The 16,709-nt window shown below is 38.4% G+C and overlaps 1 protein-coding gene across 5 annotated transcripts in view; it reads left to right on the top strand.

Annotated features, from left to right (window-relative positions):
* Positions 1 to 16,356, top strand: part of KATNAL1 (katanin catalytic subunit A1 like 1) — a 56,036-nt gene extending 39,680 nt beyond the window's left edge. For all 5 annotated transcript variants that reach the window (XM_088842706.1, XM_088842708.1, XM_088842707.1 and 2 more), the window contains 5 exons: positions 733 to 891; positions 1,615 to 1,741; positions 3,776 to 3,910; positions 10,430 to 10,556; positions 11,728 to 16,356. In XM_088842706.1, coding sequence (XP_088698832.1) covers positions 733 to 891; positions 1,615 to 1,741; positions 3,776 to 3,910; positions 10,430 to 10,556; positions 11,728 to 11,926 — 747 coding nt within the window. In that variant the 3' untranslated portion in view covers positions 11,927 to 16,356. The remainder of the gene's footprint in view (positions 1 to 732; positions 892 to 1,614; positions 1,742 to 3,775; positions 3,911 to 10,429; positions 10,557 to 11,727) is intronic.
* Positions 16,357 to 16,709: the final 353 nt, after the last annotated feature.

Below are 16,709 nucleotides of genomic sequence, written 5' to 3'. Positions count from 1 at the left end.
ACTCTCACTGAAAGTGTTAGAAGAAAATGGTATTTAAAAATCTTCTAGTCTTCAGGACTGGAAGATTAGTGTTCTTGGATAATTTGTACTCCTCGATTTATTTTTATAGACTACTTCAGTTTATTTGCTTTCAAAGGTGAGAAATAACTAAAATTTAGATTTTAGTCTGTGTTATATTTGGCTTTTTCATTACTAACAGTGTTTTATGTAAACTATTAACTGTCCAGCACACTTAAAATGCTAGCTAATTTGATTGTTTGAATCACCACTAGATTTTAGCTACCTTATAAGCTGATACATGGATCTTTATTTCTGATTGAAAGTATATATTGTGTGTTATGGAGGATAGGTAATTCTGCTCCATGTGGTAGAAAATGTCATCTATTTTCATTGCTTAAACAGAGCAGTCAGTCTTAAGCTGTGCCCAAGACCATCCATGTTTGTCTTCTGCCAGGTCCTCTCCAGATGTCCCCGGTGATTCCTTGTTGTCTTGGCCCATTGTTAGCCCAGCTCGGAGTACCTCTGGTACCTTTGAGACATTCTGTGAAGTGATTCGTCATTTTAGTTTTTTCTGTCTATAAAATGAAACGTGTCAAATGCACCATGATTTTACTGTGCCAGTTGAACTTCTCTTTTGATGGGAGGAGTTTCATGTACATTATTAGCTGATGATGTTTTGTAAGAAAGCCTTTTAATCTGATGAATCACTTAGTACATGTTTTGGAATTTCAGGGAGTGCTGATGGTCGGGCCCCCGGGCACTGGTAAGACCATGCTGGCTAAAGCCGTGGCCACTGAGTGCGGCACAACCTTCTTCAACGTCTCATCTTCCACACTGACCTCCAAGTACAGAGGGGAGTCTGAGAAGCTGGTTCGGCTGCTGTTTGAAATGGTGAGCGATGATGTGTTTGCACTTCAGAGTCCCGTTTGTATATAGGCACATGGTGTCCCTGTAACCTAGATCCATTCACCTAGGTATCTTTTTAAAAGGTCACGTGTGGTTGTTTCAGAGCCCTTGACACTAGTAAGACATGGGGTGGTGAGTTTTGTGGAGTGGCTCTTGTGTCTTCAGCTTGCATTCCTCTCTGAGGTTGAAGCCCCGTGGCATCCCATCCAGGGAGGGTAGAAGAGACTTGAGAAATGTGTGTAGTTTGGAGGATATTTCTGGCTCTCTAGTGAGCTGATTGAGCAGCAGTATATTTTAATATATATTTTGAAAGCCGATTAGGAATTGATCTATCGTTAAAAGTTTGTTCCTTTTTCATAAACATTTGCAATAGTTACTTAGGAATGTATATTTGAGGATACACTGATCATTTATCTTTAGTATCGTTTTGTATTATGGAAGTTTTCAAACACAGAAGTAGAAAGATAAGACCATGAGTCCTTGTGTATCTGTCACCTGACTTCACCAACCGTATAACTTATCTTTTATTTTTAGGATTTTCCTTTTTCTGATATGATTAACACATCAGTAACCAAAGAGTGGCATTAAAGCAGTGAGAAATTTCTGCTCTTTTTTTACTGTTGTTTTAGATGGAGGAAAATAGCATTTTAGAAATTCAGTTTATTTTATGAGATCATTAAATGATTTCTTTCAAATATTTTCACAAAGGCTAGGTTTTATGCCCCAACCACGATCTTCATCGATGAGATAGATTCTATCTGCAGTCGAAGAGGAACCTCTGATGAACATGAGGCGAGTCGCAGAGTTAAGTCTGAGCTGCTCATTCAGATGGATGGTAATTGATACTTAATTACTGCCTCAAAACTATTCTAGTTCTTTTTTGAATTTTGTGTAGATTGATTTTTTGGAAATTCTCAGTGAATGGACCAGAAGGCTGCTGGAGTTTATTTGTAGTCATTTGTTCATCCAGTTGTTCATTTCTTCATGCACTCAGAAGGCATCTGCTGCATACTTGTACTGTTTCAGGTTCTGAGGTTACAAAGAAAAGGAATGTCATGGCCTATTTAGAGATGTGGTCCAGGGTCCCAGGGGTCTTTAAAACTCCTAAAAGGTGTGCAAATGCTGAAGTATTTTCATAATAATAACAAGATGTTACTTACTTTTTTCACTCTCATTCTCTTGTAAGTAGAACAGTGGAGACTTTCAGAGAGTATAAGACATGTGGAGTATCACAGTAGGTGAAAGGCTGAAGCAGCAGATATGAGAACCCATCTCTTCTCTGTTGAGTCAGACATTAGAGAGGTTTGTAGAAATGCCAAAAAAAAAAAAAAAGCCAGCCTTACTAATTTTTTTTGGTTTTAAAAAACAGTTATTTTTCATAAAATATGTTAATTATATTAACAAATAATGTCTTTTTTATTGTTAAAATGAATTAATATTTTTAAGTCTCAATATTAGTTTTTAATAATAAGTATTGAATATTGATATACTCCACACACAAAAAACTCTTTGGAGCTCAGTAATCTTTAAAGGTGTAAAAAAGATTTTGGGACCAAAAAGTTTGAGAACCACTGTTCTAGTTGAGAAGCAGGCACTTCATAGACAATTACAATATATCGCTAGTTATATTGTAATTGTTTAGTTCTGTAGTAGAACTAAACTCTGAGTGTAGTGAAAACACAGTAGGAGGGATACCACCCGAACGAAGGGAGTCATAGAAGGGAATAGCCAAGGGACTTTGAAATATTGGTAGAAGTTATTCAGATTAAGAAGGAAAGGCTTTGGGGAGCCACTGGAGGAAGAGAATAATGGGCCCAGAGCTACTCTTTAGAGTTATGTGACTCTGATTGCCAGGCACTGTAAGAGGTATAAAATAATTCAGTACTAGGAGGCCCTTCCCTGAGTGAGTTTACCAGTTTTGTGTCTGTTGAAGTATAAAAGAAAGGAATGTATGTGTTGTAATTTTTTGCAAGGAGGGGTGTGGAGGAAAACACACAAAACATATAAAAACATCACCAAATACAAATTTAGTAGCTGAACTTTATTGCTGGGTATTTGTGACCATTAGTTGGACAGCTTAACTCTTTATAATAATGATTGAAATAAGAGTTTAGTAATTTATTAAGAAAATACCATTGAATTAAGTTGTTTTAAATCTACTACTTTGTTATATCGGACTCAAAATTCATATTGATAGAGTTTGTGAGTTTTTGATAATTTTTTTTGATTATTGTATATTTTGCAGAGTTTCCATTCTGTAAACCTGGTTTTTTGTTCTAAAATTTTAATTCTGAGAAGATAGACCCTGTGTACCTATATTTGGTTTTGTGTAAAAAGAAATGGCTATTTTCAGTAGCAATTGATTATTACATTCATTCTTAAATTTCATCTTTATTTTTTCTCAGTCACTTATATATTAGGACAAAATTATTACAGTATAATGTCTCTCAAAATTATGATTGCATGCTAGTATTAAATAAATGTGAACCCTATTCTGTTCTCCTTTCTCGTGAAAAACAAATAAGAGTAATAACTAAAAAAAAAATCATGATTTAAAAAAAATAAAATAGTAAAACAAGTAATCTCCCTTGCCTCCTCTTTGCAGAGGAAAAACACACAGAAAAGATTACAGAGAAAAATTAGATTTTCTTATGGGATTAGAATTCTGCAAGAGACTATGGGAATTCTTCTCCTTTTTGTTTTCTCTGTGGATCTGTCTGGTTTCTGACACCACACAGGTGAGAAGGACCACATCATGTTTGTCACTGAGCTTCCCACCAAGCCTGTAGCTGATGCTTAGAAGTACTGGTTGAATGAGAGGATAAGGGGCTGTAAAAAAAATGTTCTTCTTTACCCTTGTTGTCCACAGGAGTCGGAGGAGCTCTGGAGAATGATGATCCTTCCAAAATGGTCATAGTATTGGCTGCCACTAATTTCCCATGGGACATTGATGAGGCATTGCGGAGGAGATTAGAAAAAAGGATATATATACCTCTGCCAACAGGTATGATGCCTTCCTTTTACTCTATTTTGATCTTTCTTTTACTCCTGGTTACCTTTCTCTGTTTCTCTAAGTCTTCATTCTGTTGGCATTCTGCTTATAGAAGTTTATAAATAGCCAATTTGCTATTTATGGAGACAGAGGCTACAGTGAAGTTTCTCACATTCAGGGCAGTGTTGTTTTACCCTCCTTGGAACATGCTTTATTTTATTTAACACTAATACAACCCTGTTAGGTAGGAAATGTTGATCCCACTTCTCAGCTGACCAGTGTTCCCGAGGCCCAGACCCAGGTATAATAATAGCTGATATTTGTGTGCTTATACTGTGCTCTCTGCTGTCTTAGTTCCTCGATGTACTTACCCAGTACTCCTGTGAGAGAGAAAATATATAATTAGAAAGATAATTGATGACAGGATTTTATAAACTGCTGAGGAAAGCTTAGCTTGGGGGGGAAAGATACAAGTTGATGGTACAAAGGCAGAGATTCAGCAAAATACTGGAGAACACAGACCTGGCTGACTGTTGAGATTTTTTTTCTGAACTTACTTTCATGTATGAAAAGGTTATGTCCATCGTGGGCAATGACTTTTAGGTGCTTCTCTTTGCTCACTACTAGTCTGAACATGTGTACCTCATCACCATAGAACTGGAGAAATTGCTTTCTCCTAAAGGACTCCCATTGCTAAAGCTGAAACTCCAATACTTTGGCCACCTCATGCGTTGAGTTGACTCACTGGAAAAGACTCTGATGCTAGGAAAGGTTGGGGGCGGGAGGAGAAGGGGACGACAGAGAATGAGATGGCTGGATGGCATCACCGACTCGATGGACATGAGTTTGAGTGAACTCCGGGAGTTGGTGATGGACAGGGACGCCTGGCGTGTTGTGATTCATGGGGTTGCAGAGTGGGACACGACTGAGCGACTGAACTGAAAGGGCTCCCAGACAAATAATCATAATCAGAACTCCACTATTTCTAACTTCTTTCATCTGTGTTAATTAATTTCACAGGTGTTTATTTAGCTCTCTGCTATTTGAAGGACATTTATTATTAGGTATTGTGTCAATATAAAGATGTGTGACCCTTGTCCTTAGAGCGTTCTTGTATGGTTGGAAGGGAGCCATACACCTACCCAGTTTAACTGTAGTGAGACCAGGCAACACGTGATACTGGGGTTGCCCATAGTCTTTTGGGGTGGAAATGAAGAATAGTAAATTCTGACCGAGGTGCTGAGGGGAAACTTCACGGAGGAAGTTGTATTTTTTACTGAATTTCCATAGAGAAGGATGGAAAGAGGCATGGCTGCTTGAAAATGAGTAGACAGCTATTGTGGGATAATCTGGTGGGGTAGAAGGGTGTGGTAGAATCTGATGGGTAAAGGGTGTGAAAGAGATAGAACTAAAAAGAAAATGTGGGAAGACAACAGGCCTGAAAAAATGGTTTATAAATCTAGAGTAAAAGGAATGGAAAGAAAAGTAGATTTAGAAAGTTAAAAAAATGGAAGGACATTTTATGAACAAAATCTATGCCATGAAAAGATGTTTTTAGTTGGAAAAGGCAAGAAGTACAGGAATGAAAATAGATAAAACAAGAAAAGCCACCCAAAAAGGCATATTGTAAGTTATGTAATTTACATAAATAAATATGCAGATTTCTTTAAGATTGAGAGGCAATTAGAACTTGATGGCGAGAAAAGGCAGTGGATGGGTTACTCTTGCTGTTGCAAATGTCTTGTTTGCTGACAGACTCTGCGGATCAGGAATCTGCATAGGGCACCGCGGAGATGCTGTGTGTGTGTCCCCTCATGTCTGGGGTCACAGCTGGAAGGTCAGCAGAGGAGGTGACTCCATGCTGGAGCCTGACTTATCTGGAGTGTGTCCACCTGGGACGGAGGCCTGGGGCCTCAGGTGGAGCACCTCTGTGTGTTACTTGGGGTTATTCCATGTGGCCCAGGCTTGTTCAGGCATGGTGGCCTCAGCTGATCATGTTTCATACATGGTAGCTCGGGGCCCCAGGTGTGCTTGTTCCACTGGAAAAGGTAGACGGTGCACTGTTTTTTTTTGACCTGGCCATGGAGGTCAGGTAATGTCACCTCTGGTAGAAGCATTTACAAGCCCACCCATTTTCAGGTGGAGGGGAATGAGACCACCAGTGGGTGGGGATGGACACCACGTTGTAGAAGTGCATGTGGATGAGAGGCTTTCACACCATATTGGTGACTACCGTCTGCCGTGGTCAACAGAAGGAGGAAGTGAGGTAACAGGCTCGGGTGGAGCTTGGCCGCTCACTGAATACTTGATGCATCTGAATGACAGCAGCAACCTCCTGTCAGCCTGACACACCCCCTTTCTCCAGCACCTTCATTTAGTTGTGCTTTGCTTTTAGACTCACCTCCCTAAACCACCAGGGTATCACAGAGTCTCTTAGACTCCAAATGATCCTTCTTTACTATCACGTCAGGGTTCAGTTCAGTTCAGTCACTCAGTTGTGTCCAACTCTTTGCAACCCCATGAATCACAGCACGCCAGGCCTCCCTGTCCATCACCAACTCCCGGAGTTCACTCAAACTCATGTCCATCAAGTCGGTGATGCCATCCAGACATCTCATTCTCTGTCGTCCCCTTCTCCTCCTGCCCCCAATCCCTCCCAGCATCAGACTCTTTTCCAGTGAGTCAACTCTTCGCATGAGGTGGCCAAAGTATTGGAGCTTCATCAGTCCTTCCAATGAACACCCAAAACTGATCTCCTTTAGAATGGACTGGTTGGATCTCCTTGCAGTCCAAGGGACTCTCAAGAGTCTTCTCCAACACCACAGTTCAAAAGCATCAATTCTTCGGCGATCAGCTTTCTTCACTGTCCAACTCTCACGTCCATACATGACCACTGGAAAAACCATAGCCTTGCAGACGGACCTTGGTTGGCAAAGTAATGTCTCTGCTTTTTAATATGCTATCTAGGTTGGTCATAACTTTCCTTCTAAGGGGAAAGCATCTTTTAATTTCATGGCTGCAATCATCATCGAGTACTTCTTTTAAGCTCTCTTTTCAGTACCTTATCTTTCCTCTTTGTGTCTGCATTTCTTAGTATTCAGTTGTGCTTTTCTACTTATATTTTTTTCCACACGTGCTTCTTCCTATTTCCATGTCATGGTTTACAGTGCTCTCATTTCCCAGGATGTTTTCTCTCTTCCTTTCTATTTAAATTTTATTGGTTTTTCTGAGTCAGTGAAAACACATCAGTTCTTTGAGGTCTTCTTTGCTCTGGCCTCTCTCCCTTGGTGGGCTTCACTCCGTTGGCCGTTTCCTCTGTGTTGTCTGTCTCCCAGTTGGTCCTTTATAGAAGGGCTCTGGCTTTCTCTGTCTCCCTCTAGTCCTGTTTGTTGATTGACTGGGGGTTGTGGGAAAATGAACACTTACTGCGTGCTGCCTGTGGGCTGCGCCTTTCAGGTGTTAGCTCATGGCGCAAGGCTTGTGAGGTCGATTCTCTTCTCACCTTTCCTCGTGAGAGCCTGAAGCCCTAAGGGTTAGGTGTCCTCCCAGGGCAGCAGAGCTGAATGTGTGCCTGGCCCCAGAGCACATGCTGGTTATCTGCCGTGCTGGACGGCCTCGGGTACTCGAGGAGAATTGTTACTACAAGTGTGTGATCCATCTAACTGTTTATTTAAATTTCAAATGTGTATGAACTTGGTCATGTAGTGTTGACAGTTCTTTATACTGTTGTTACCACATTAACCCCTCATTAAATCCTTTCACAATGTTATTAAGTATCATTAATTCGGTTTTATAGAGATGATAAATCCTACTTAGACTCTTCTAACAATCACTGATAGAATCAGTGTCAGAAGTTACTTTCCCCATATCATGGTCACTGGGGGAGAGGAGCGTGCTGCCTACTGAGCTTCAGTCCTACCAGACCCTCACGTAGGAGCAGGCTTATGCCCCAGAGTTCCTTGAAGTTGGCTGTTGGGAGTTTTATTTCTGTGGAAGAACACGTTAGGTTAAATTCAGTGTTTTAAGTTCTTAGGACAGGCCACAGTAAAACATTCTGATTTACAAACAGTGATGTTCTAGTACCGGGACTAAAAGAGCAAAGTGATGTTCATTCACTAACATCCACCTGCTGTGTGTGGAGCGCCACCAACTGCATTGGAGCCTAGAGTTTCAACTCAGGAATTTAGCGGGGACACAGTTCAGCCCATAATATCCATCATGTGGTCATACCACAATTGCCCATCATGTTATTTGATGGATATTAATGCTTATTTCCAGGTTTAGGCTGCTATGCTGCTCTGAACATTCTTCTGTATGCTGTAGTGGTGCCAGTGCCTGTTTCCTTAGGCCAGGATGGAGCATTGCGTCCTAGGAGTGAGTTGCTGGGTCATGTAACAGCTGAAGCATCAGTAGATAAATCCAGTCTGTCTTCCAAAGCGGTTGCTCTAGGGTACACTCCTCCCAGCAGCATGTGAGAGTTGCCATGGTTTACATTTCTCCATCGCCTAGTCTTGTCAGACTTCTAAATGTGTACCAGTGCTTACTGTGGTTTACTTTGTCTTTCCTTTACTGTTAAGGAATTTGAACATCTTTTGCTTTATTGATTGGCCATTTGGATTTTGTGATATATCTGTTCAAGTTTTTTGCCCATTTTTCTATTAGGTGGTCCAACTTTTTCTTAACTGATTTGTAGGAATTCTTTAACTATTTTAGATATAAGTTTTTTGTTTAGTCTGTTGTATTTTTCAAACTCTGTAGATGGTGTGTTTTCACTGATTTATAAGCCGTGTCTTTTGATGAACAGAAGTTCCTGATTTTAATATGGTCAGTTTATTAGTCTTTTTGTTTGTAATCGATTTCTTTTATGTCTTATGAATACTTACTCTGAGGTCGTTAGGATAGATTCCTGCTTTATCTTCTGAAATGCTTATGAATTGGCATCTTATATTTAGATCAGTAATACATCTGGCACTGATTTTTATGTATGGTGAGGTATGACCCAATTTCATTTTTTTCCTTCTTTGAATAGTCACTTCTGGTGTCATTTATTGAAAAGACACCTTTTTCTTCCACTGCCTGAATCAGGTGTCCACACTGTATGCCCTGCTCTGCTTCTGGGCTTCCTGTTTTCTATCCTGGATCTGTTTGTCTGCTCTGAAAGAGTGTTACGGAGATTTGAATTTTATTGCTCTGTAGTAGAGCAGTTCCTCCCACCTTGCCGTTTTTCTTCCACAGTGTCTTGGTTATTCTTGGTTCTTTCCATTAACATTTTCATACCTATCTGCCTGTCAGGTTCAAACGTACCTGATGGAGTGTTTTATTGGAATGCCTTAACTCTGTAAGATCATCTGGGGGAGAATTGTCAGTGTCGTGAAAGACGGCACAAACAGAACAACACGGGAACTGTTTTAGACGGAAGAAAACTAAAGAGACAGTAACTTAATGCCATCTGTAATTTAGGTCTTTAAGAAAGGAATGAAAGCCTGGGACAAATGTGGACATTTCAGTCTGGATTTGTGTATTAGATAATCCTCACGTACCGGTGTTAAATTTCCTGCTTAGTGAGATGATTGTATGGATACCTTTGTTCCTAGGAGACACTGCTGAGTAATTTAAGGTACAGTGTTGTGATGCCTAGAGCTCCTCATAGTTGAAAAGGTAGGGGAGTAGAGGAGAAGGCAAGGGGGTGATAACTGGGTGACAATTGGGGGATCTAAAGAAAAGGCAGATGGCTTTCACTGATTCTGTTTTTACTTGAAAATTTTAAATTTTCAAAATAAAAATTGAGAGAATTAAATTTCATTTTGCCTATTAGAAAATAATAGAGAGCCACATCTGAACTAATTTTGCATCATCTTAGTGTGCTGTATTAAGCAGATTTGCCATAAAAACTTGGTAAAACAGCACGATTGGTTATATTAAAAGGTCTGTAGTTTGTGTCAGCTTACTTCATATGCATTTGCAGTCACATTGGAACAACAAATGTCTGAGCTGGCTCTCCAAGTAAAAAAATATATATATTATTGAGCGTTTTGTGCCAATTGCTGATTTCTAGGAAAAGAAAACTAGATTTAAAAAAAAACAAACGATTAGAGTTCTAGAAAGCTTTTCCTGTGTCATACTAAAAGATGAGCAAAGTAACTCAGGAGTTATACTCCATGCACTCTAGTTTCATAAAACTAGGCTAAATACATTTTTGTTTTTACAAAAGCATTTCTGGTGCTAGAATACTAATGTTTTTATTTTTCATAAAGGATCTCAGACCCTTTGTTCTCATGGCAAGTGTCTTCACAATCTTTTAGGAAAACTCCAAGTTTTGTTTCAGTTATTAGTCATTGCAGCTAAGGCACACAGGAAGTTACATTATTCCTTGAGTCATTGGGTAAATCAGTAATTATCTGTAGACTCAGAGTTATTTACTCTTTTTTGCATTAGACTCTTGTTTCTTTTCCTGAATGTTAATAGATGATTTCTTAACAAAATGGCTTGTAAAGTAAAATATCTAACAATAGCAAAAAAATCTTTTAACAGCAAAAGGAAGAACTGAGCTTCTGAAAATCAATCTTCGTGAAGTTGAGCTGGATCCAGATATTCAACTGGAAGATATAGCAGAGAAGATTGAGGGGTACTCTGGTGCTGATATAACTAACGTTTGCAGGTACTTTTTTTTTTTTTTTAATGATCTGTGACCTTTTTGTATTGGTTGTTTTCTGTGAAACTTCACTGGTCATTGTTAGATGAATAGTTATATAGCAATATATTCACCTTGTATAGCCTTTGATTTTTAAGAAATTGTTTTGCCTAACTTGGTAATAATGCCTTCAACAACCTGAGATTAATTTAGCCCTAAATTGGAGCCTTGCTACATCAACATAAAATAATATCATTTAGTTTGGGTTGGCATCATTTTACTACACACAGATGAAGAAAAGTGATTAATTATATATATATATATATATATATGTAAATTTCCCTTTCAGTTTAGTAACATAACTTTTAGACAGTTCACATCACTCAAGAGGATTTTTTTTTTAGTACTTAACTTTCCTGACAACATGTAAATTGACATCAGTAAAAACCGTGATATCTATGTTACTCATTTTTTCTATGATTACTTTTCTGTGTGCATCTAAGTTTAGTGGCACTCAGTAAGCTATTAATAGCTTCTACTATCACTATAGTAAAATGTATAAAAATGTGAAATTTTGATTGGCTTGGCTGCCTGTTAGCTATCTTGTGAGCAGTCATTGTCTACTTAACCTGCATAATTATTTACAAGTGATCAAGAATAGAGTTGAAAATTGGATCTGGAGAAGCCAGATTTTACTTCTTCACTTGCCCACAAATACTCCCTGTGGGGAATTCCGTATCTGCTGTGTGTACATGTATTCATGCTCCAGAGAGAAAGGTTCTTGACTTTTCTTCCTCTGCTTAGATTGTAGACAAACTGGCATAAGATTTAAGTTATCCTAACATTGGCCTTATATTTATTTCCAAGTCCGCAATTCAGTGTTTCATAATTCCCCTTCAGTTTCCTAGACTTCTGGGCTGTCTGTGAAGAACAAGTGAGGGAAAAGAAAATTCAGCACCATCTGAGCCCAACCTAGACTTTTAGGATTCACCAACAGTCCCTTTTATGGTTAAGTCCTTAGCATCATGTCTTCACCTTTCCTGAACCCTCAGGATGTCTCTGAAGTGGAAAATTCTGAGCAGCGTTGTAAAAACATGTAAAAATGATCTTTTGAATGTGTTCCCTTAATTTTATCGTAAGCGAATATATCTGAAACATTCACAACAGTAAATTCTCACTGATCCTGGTATGTTTTTAGGGATGCATCCTTAATGGCCATGAGACGGCGAATCAATGGTCTCAGTCCAGAAGAGATCCGTGCGCTCTCTAAAGAGGAGCTTCAGATGCCCGTGACCAGAGGAGACTTTGAGTTGGCTCTTAAGAAAATCGCAAAGTCTGTCTCTGCAGCAGACTTAGAGAAATATGAAAAGTGGATGGTAGAGTTTGGATCTGCTTGAATTTCTGTCAGCTCTTTCATTTCTGGTATTTTTGTCTATAAAATGTGAAGAAATTCCAGCAATTTTTTTTAAAAAAACAGGTTTGGAACTTTTCATTGGAGAGATTTTTCTCTGAAAGGAAAACAATTTAAAACCACAAAGAGTGTACATGTAGTTGAGAAATAAGAAAAGCCTACATAGAGAGCCTGACATTCACGTATCCACGTGGTAGGATTGCACACCAGAGTATGGAGGGCTGAAGAAAGTGACCCATGTGCTGTTGTAGAAACTTGTTTACAGAACATCTAGAAAGAACTCTTTCTGACTTTGCATTTTTTTCCCCTCTTCTTTGCTCTGAACACGAAGGACCTGTTTCTGTTGACTTTCAGCATCAAAACTGGGTTTGTGTCAGATCTGTTCCTTGTTGTGAAGAGTGATAGTTTTGTATTGAAGAATGAATCTGCTAGTTAAAACCTTCAGCATTCAACCACTACTGTTAGAGGCTGTTATACCGTTTGAATGTTTACCTTCCCTTCCCTCACCATGTCCTCTACTAGCTGTTTAATCACTTATTGAGCTTTGTGGGGGTGTATAGCTTCATGCTTTGTGGTTTTTGAATCATCTTGCCAGGTGACTCCTCTGGTCTGGAGTATTTTTGCTGGCAGTACTTCATATTGGAAGGGCGGGAAAAGTATCATGTTTGCATAAGACCTTCCTCTTCGTTCTAGACTTCTGAGTTTGTTTTCACTCTTCTTTCAGTAGGTTCAACAGATCAACCTTTGCTCTAACATTGTTTTTTGCTGAATTTGCCTTTCGTATTCTAAATAAATGCTTTGGTATTCTGAACAAGTCCACTCTCTTGTGGCTAATGCAAAACAAAGCAAACTCTTTATGGTTATCTGGACAGCTTGTTTGTTAACAAAACAGCATCGTGCGTAATGAATGATGTTCAGTTGAACATTTAGAAACCATTCCTTGTCTAGGTTGAGTGCTTGTATGCACACTAAGGTTAGGTTAGAAATCAGCTTTGCTCATTCACTTCAGCAGGAATTAGACAAGAAGGAGGCCAGAAAAAGAGAGGCCGTGTATCTAGTTATGAGTAGCCAAATGTTAGTTTTTAAAAATTGCATTATTTTGACTGGGCAACCTATGCTTTGATAGTCAAGCTTTAAAAAAATTTGTATTGGATGGTATCCTGAATTTTCAATTTTAGACAGTAGCTACTAGTTTAACTAAAAATAATACAGCTTTTTTGACAGTTGAAGATAACTTTTAGCAACTTGCTTAGGAGCTTTTCCCCTACTAAGAACTATATAATTTTTAGATAAGTCTGACTCTGAACTGCAGTATTCATCTGATGCTTTAAATCGCCTCCCCCTTTCCTCTGAGGCATAGATTATAAGAGTTAAAGTCATGAGATATCATGATTTTATTTTAATTGAATTAGTTCATCTTAATTCCTTTTATTCATGAACTTTTAAAATAAAGAAATAATCCCACTAACATAATCTTGTAGACTATTGCCAGCCAGTAGCTTATTTTTTTCATGACGTCCTAGGGGTCATCGTTAAAACCTTAGTGTTTTGATTGCCAAAAATTTTGTATATGTTAGTTGATTAGTTAGACCATATTTCTAGATTTTATGTTATTTGTCTTGGCTTCTGTTTCAATTTTTCCTGACTTTTTCATAATAATAACATGGTAATTGTGATTTTTTAAAAAAACTGTCAGTTGATTAGTTCCTGGGAGCTTGTCTTTACTGTGTTCTGTCAGTCATGTGTGCTTTTTTACTTCCCTGGTTTCTCTGTCAGAGGATGGTGAATGCTTTGTATGTGTTAACCCCTTAAAGGATCCTGGTTCTAGCTAATGAAAATGAAAGGCACAGTAACCTGTGTGTGCTTTGGAAAGATAATATATAAAAGTTTTTCTGTCTTCAAATTTGCTTTAAAATTAGAACAGGAATACATTTGCTTGAACAATACAACTATTATAGACCTAGCTGCTTTCAAGAACCATTTTTGCCATTTCCCAAGCTACATGTTTATTGTTAACATGTACACATGTAATTATGGAGAACCTGTAAACTTGTTACATGTTTATTGCAAACATTTTGCTTGCATAATTCCTTTGTTTTTAAAAGGAAATTAATATTCTTGAAATGTGCCAGACAAATGGCTGAAACCTTCTAGAAATCCAAGTAGAAAGTAGACGGTTGGCGTCCCAGATTTTGTCTTTTAGTCAGCAGCATCGTGAGCATTCCAGAATGACCGGATACATGTTGGGCTTGGACCTCTGCCTCCAAAAATGCCAGGACAGCTTGGAAGAAGTAGCATGCTATGTTCTAGCTGCCTGTGGGGACTTTGTTGGGCTCTGGAGATTGCACTTTTTTATGATGTGATATTTGACTGTCAAAAAGTAGGCTGAAATCACTAATTATTCAAAAAAATGAGCAAGTGTCTGGTGAATCTACTGTAAACAAACATATAGCTGCAACACCAGGAAAAATACACCACCCAGAGTTTCAGTATAATGTCACTCTTCCACTTCGCTACATGTAGGCTGACTCTTTGAAACGTGACATTATTGATACTGTAGGTTTTGAACAGCTTGAGTTTGTTTGAATTCCTTCCTGGGAGATTTCTGTGTACACTGCTGAATCCATGATGAGAATCATAGATCACCTGACACAGTTCTGTTTTTACTGTCTTGACCCTGAAGGACTTTGAGGTCCAGTGAAGGACAAGGCAGGCATTGCTTGTCCTGTGGGCTTTGGCTCCTTCCGGGTTGTCTTGATCATTGAGTCTTGGCATAATAGATTCCCACACTTCCGTTTCGCTTGCAAACGGTAAGTCACCTTAGGGTATTTCCTGTGTGATAGGCATAGAATGCTAAGGGTAATTGCTGGCCTTTTCCAAGAAAGGGCCACTTTACCCACATAAGGAAACAGTGGTAATCATTCTTTTAACATTCGTTTTGTATCTTCCGTTCCATAACTGTTTTGACTGTATAGATTTGTTTATATGCTATATATACTACTTACTTTGTGATGTACATAATATTTATGTGAATTTAGAAATCTGTCACAATAGAAAAGGGTAGGAATTACAGTTGGAAGGCATATTGGAGGAATTCAGATATTTAAACCCCAAATGTTTTAGTCTCATTGCTGCTAACTTTTTTTTCAGAAAAAGCTAAAACCACATTATAATTACTGTGTTTACTTATTTATACTTTTAAATTAGGCTTTTTATACTTATTTATTTAATTTTTCAGGACATTGCTTTTAATGTTTTCTCTTGTGGAAACAATATGAATATTTAAAAAATAAAGCCCCTAAGTAACACTTATGTTTTTAAACATTCACAAATTGACAATAATTCTTTGCATTTTTATTAGTTTTTTATTGGCTCTGGACAACTCTAACTTTAGGGATATTTCTAAATTTCCAGTTGACTTGTTAATAAAAACAGGAAAAATATGAAGGTAATGTCATCAGATTTAGTTTTTTTATTTTACCTTTCTCATTTCTTTATTGATTTTATTTTATATATATGAAAATAACCCAGATTCTGCTTTGTCACCAGCAGTGTGTATGTTTCTGTACGTTTATGGAAATTTGGCACAACAAATAGGGAATTAATATGGAGGTTTTCCTCCTGTGAAAGGACTCTAATTTTACATTCAGAATTATAAAGCACACTTTTGTTCTGCAAGCTCTGAAATGACTAAATATTGCCCTTTGGAAAACCTGAGTCTTTGCACATGTCATTTCCGGAGTCTACCTCAGTTCAACAAGCTTAGTTTCATGTGGGAATGAACTGAACCGTGTTGAAATTCAGTTCATCATCTAGGCAGATTTGTTTCTTGAATCGTTTCCTTCTCTCTCCTCGCTCACTCACTTTTTTTTTAACACTGAAAGTTTAATTGAAGATCCTGGTTGTTCTTCCTCTGGCAAAGCCACACCCTCCAGGTGAAGCCTCTGCGAACATCTACATTAGTCTTCCCACCTCTGTCACGGCGGCTTCACCACCGGTGCTTCCATTCAAGGAGAAGTTTCAGACATAGTGCACCTTCTCAGTAGCTTCATAAATACACACTCGTGTGGCAAGGACCTAACCCTTCCTGTCCAAGGACCTGAGTGCTTCGTGACAGCACACAGAGGTGGGCATGTGACACGTCCATTTACACGGCAGCAGCTGATGCCCTTGGTGAACACTGTGCGGACACAGCGTCAGTCAGATCGCTCTGTGCTGTGACCATCGGTCTTCTGTTAAGATTTTTGTTTCAATGTCTGTGTCCCAGTGTTTTGAACCTAACTTCAAAAGATGTTTCCAAATTGTATTTATTAGATGTGCTTTTCCTTACATTTTGTGTGGCCATGGCGCAAGTTTCACAAGCTGAGCTGTGTCTGTGCGTAGAGTGTAATTTGGTAATAAATTTCCAGAGCGTGACTTGTTGGTGTTTTCTTTGTGGTTCATGTTTGATCTACAGTCTCTAGTCTACTTCTTGCCACTAGTGGGAGTAACAAATCCCTCACAACAAGGGATGACTTCTTCCTGAGTTTTAGTTGTTATAAAATCACATATTGTAAACCCGTTATTTTGTGTTTGCCATGCATTATGCTAATAACTTCAAGCTTGATAGAGGTAAGATAAGAATGGCTTTTTAGTTAATTCTGTTTTAAAAAATACATTTGTCTTCCTTGTGTAGGACCATTTTGCAAAGCAGGCGTTCCATGAGGTGAATTTTCTGGGTGTCTATGTCTTATTTTATGAATCCTCCAAAACTATTTTTTTAAAAATTC

The sequence above is a fragment of the Moschus berezovskii genome, chromosome 13 (assembly GCF_049115385.1).
Source record: "Moschus berezovskii isolate FMDL1 chromosome 13, NW_MosBer_1.0, whole genome shotgun sequence".
NCBI lineage: Eukaryota > Metazoa > Chordata > Mammalia > Artiodactyla > Moschidae > Moschus > Moschus berezovskii.
This window is presented reverse-complemented; position numbering and strand designations above follow the sequence as displayed.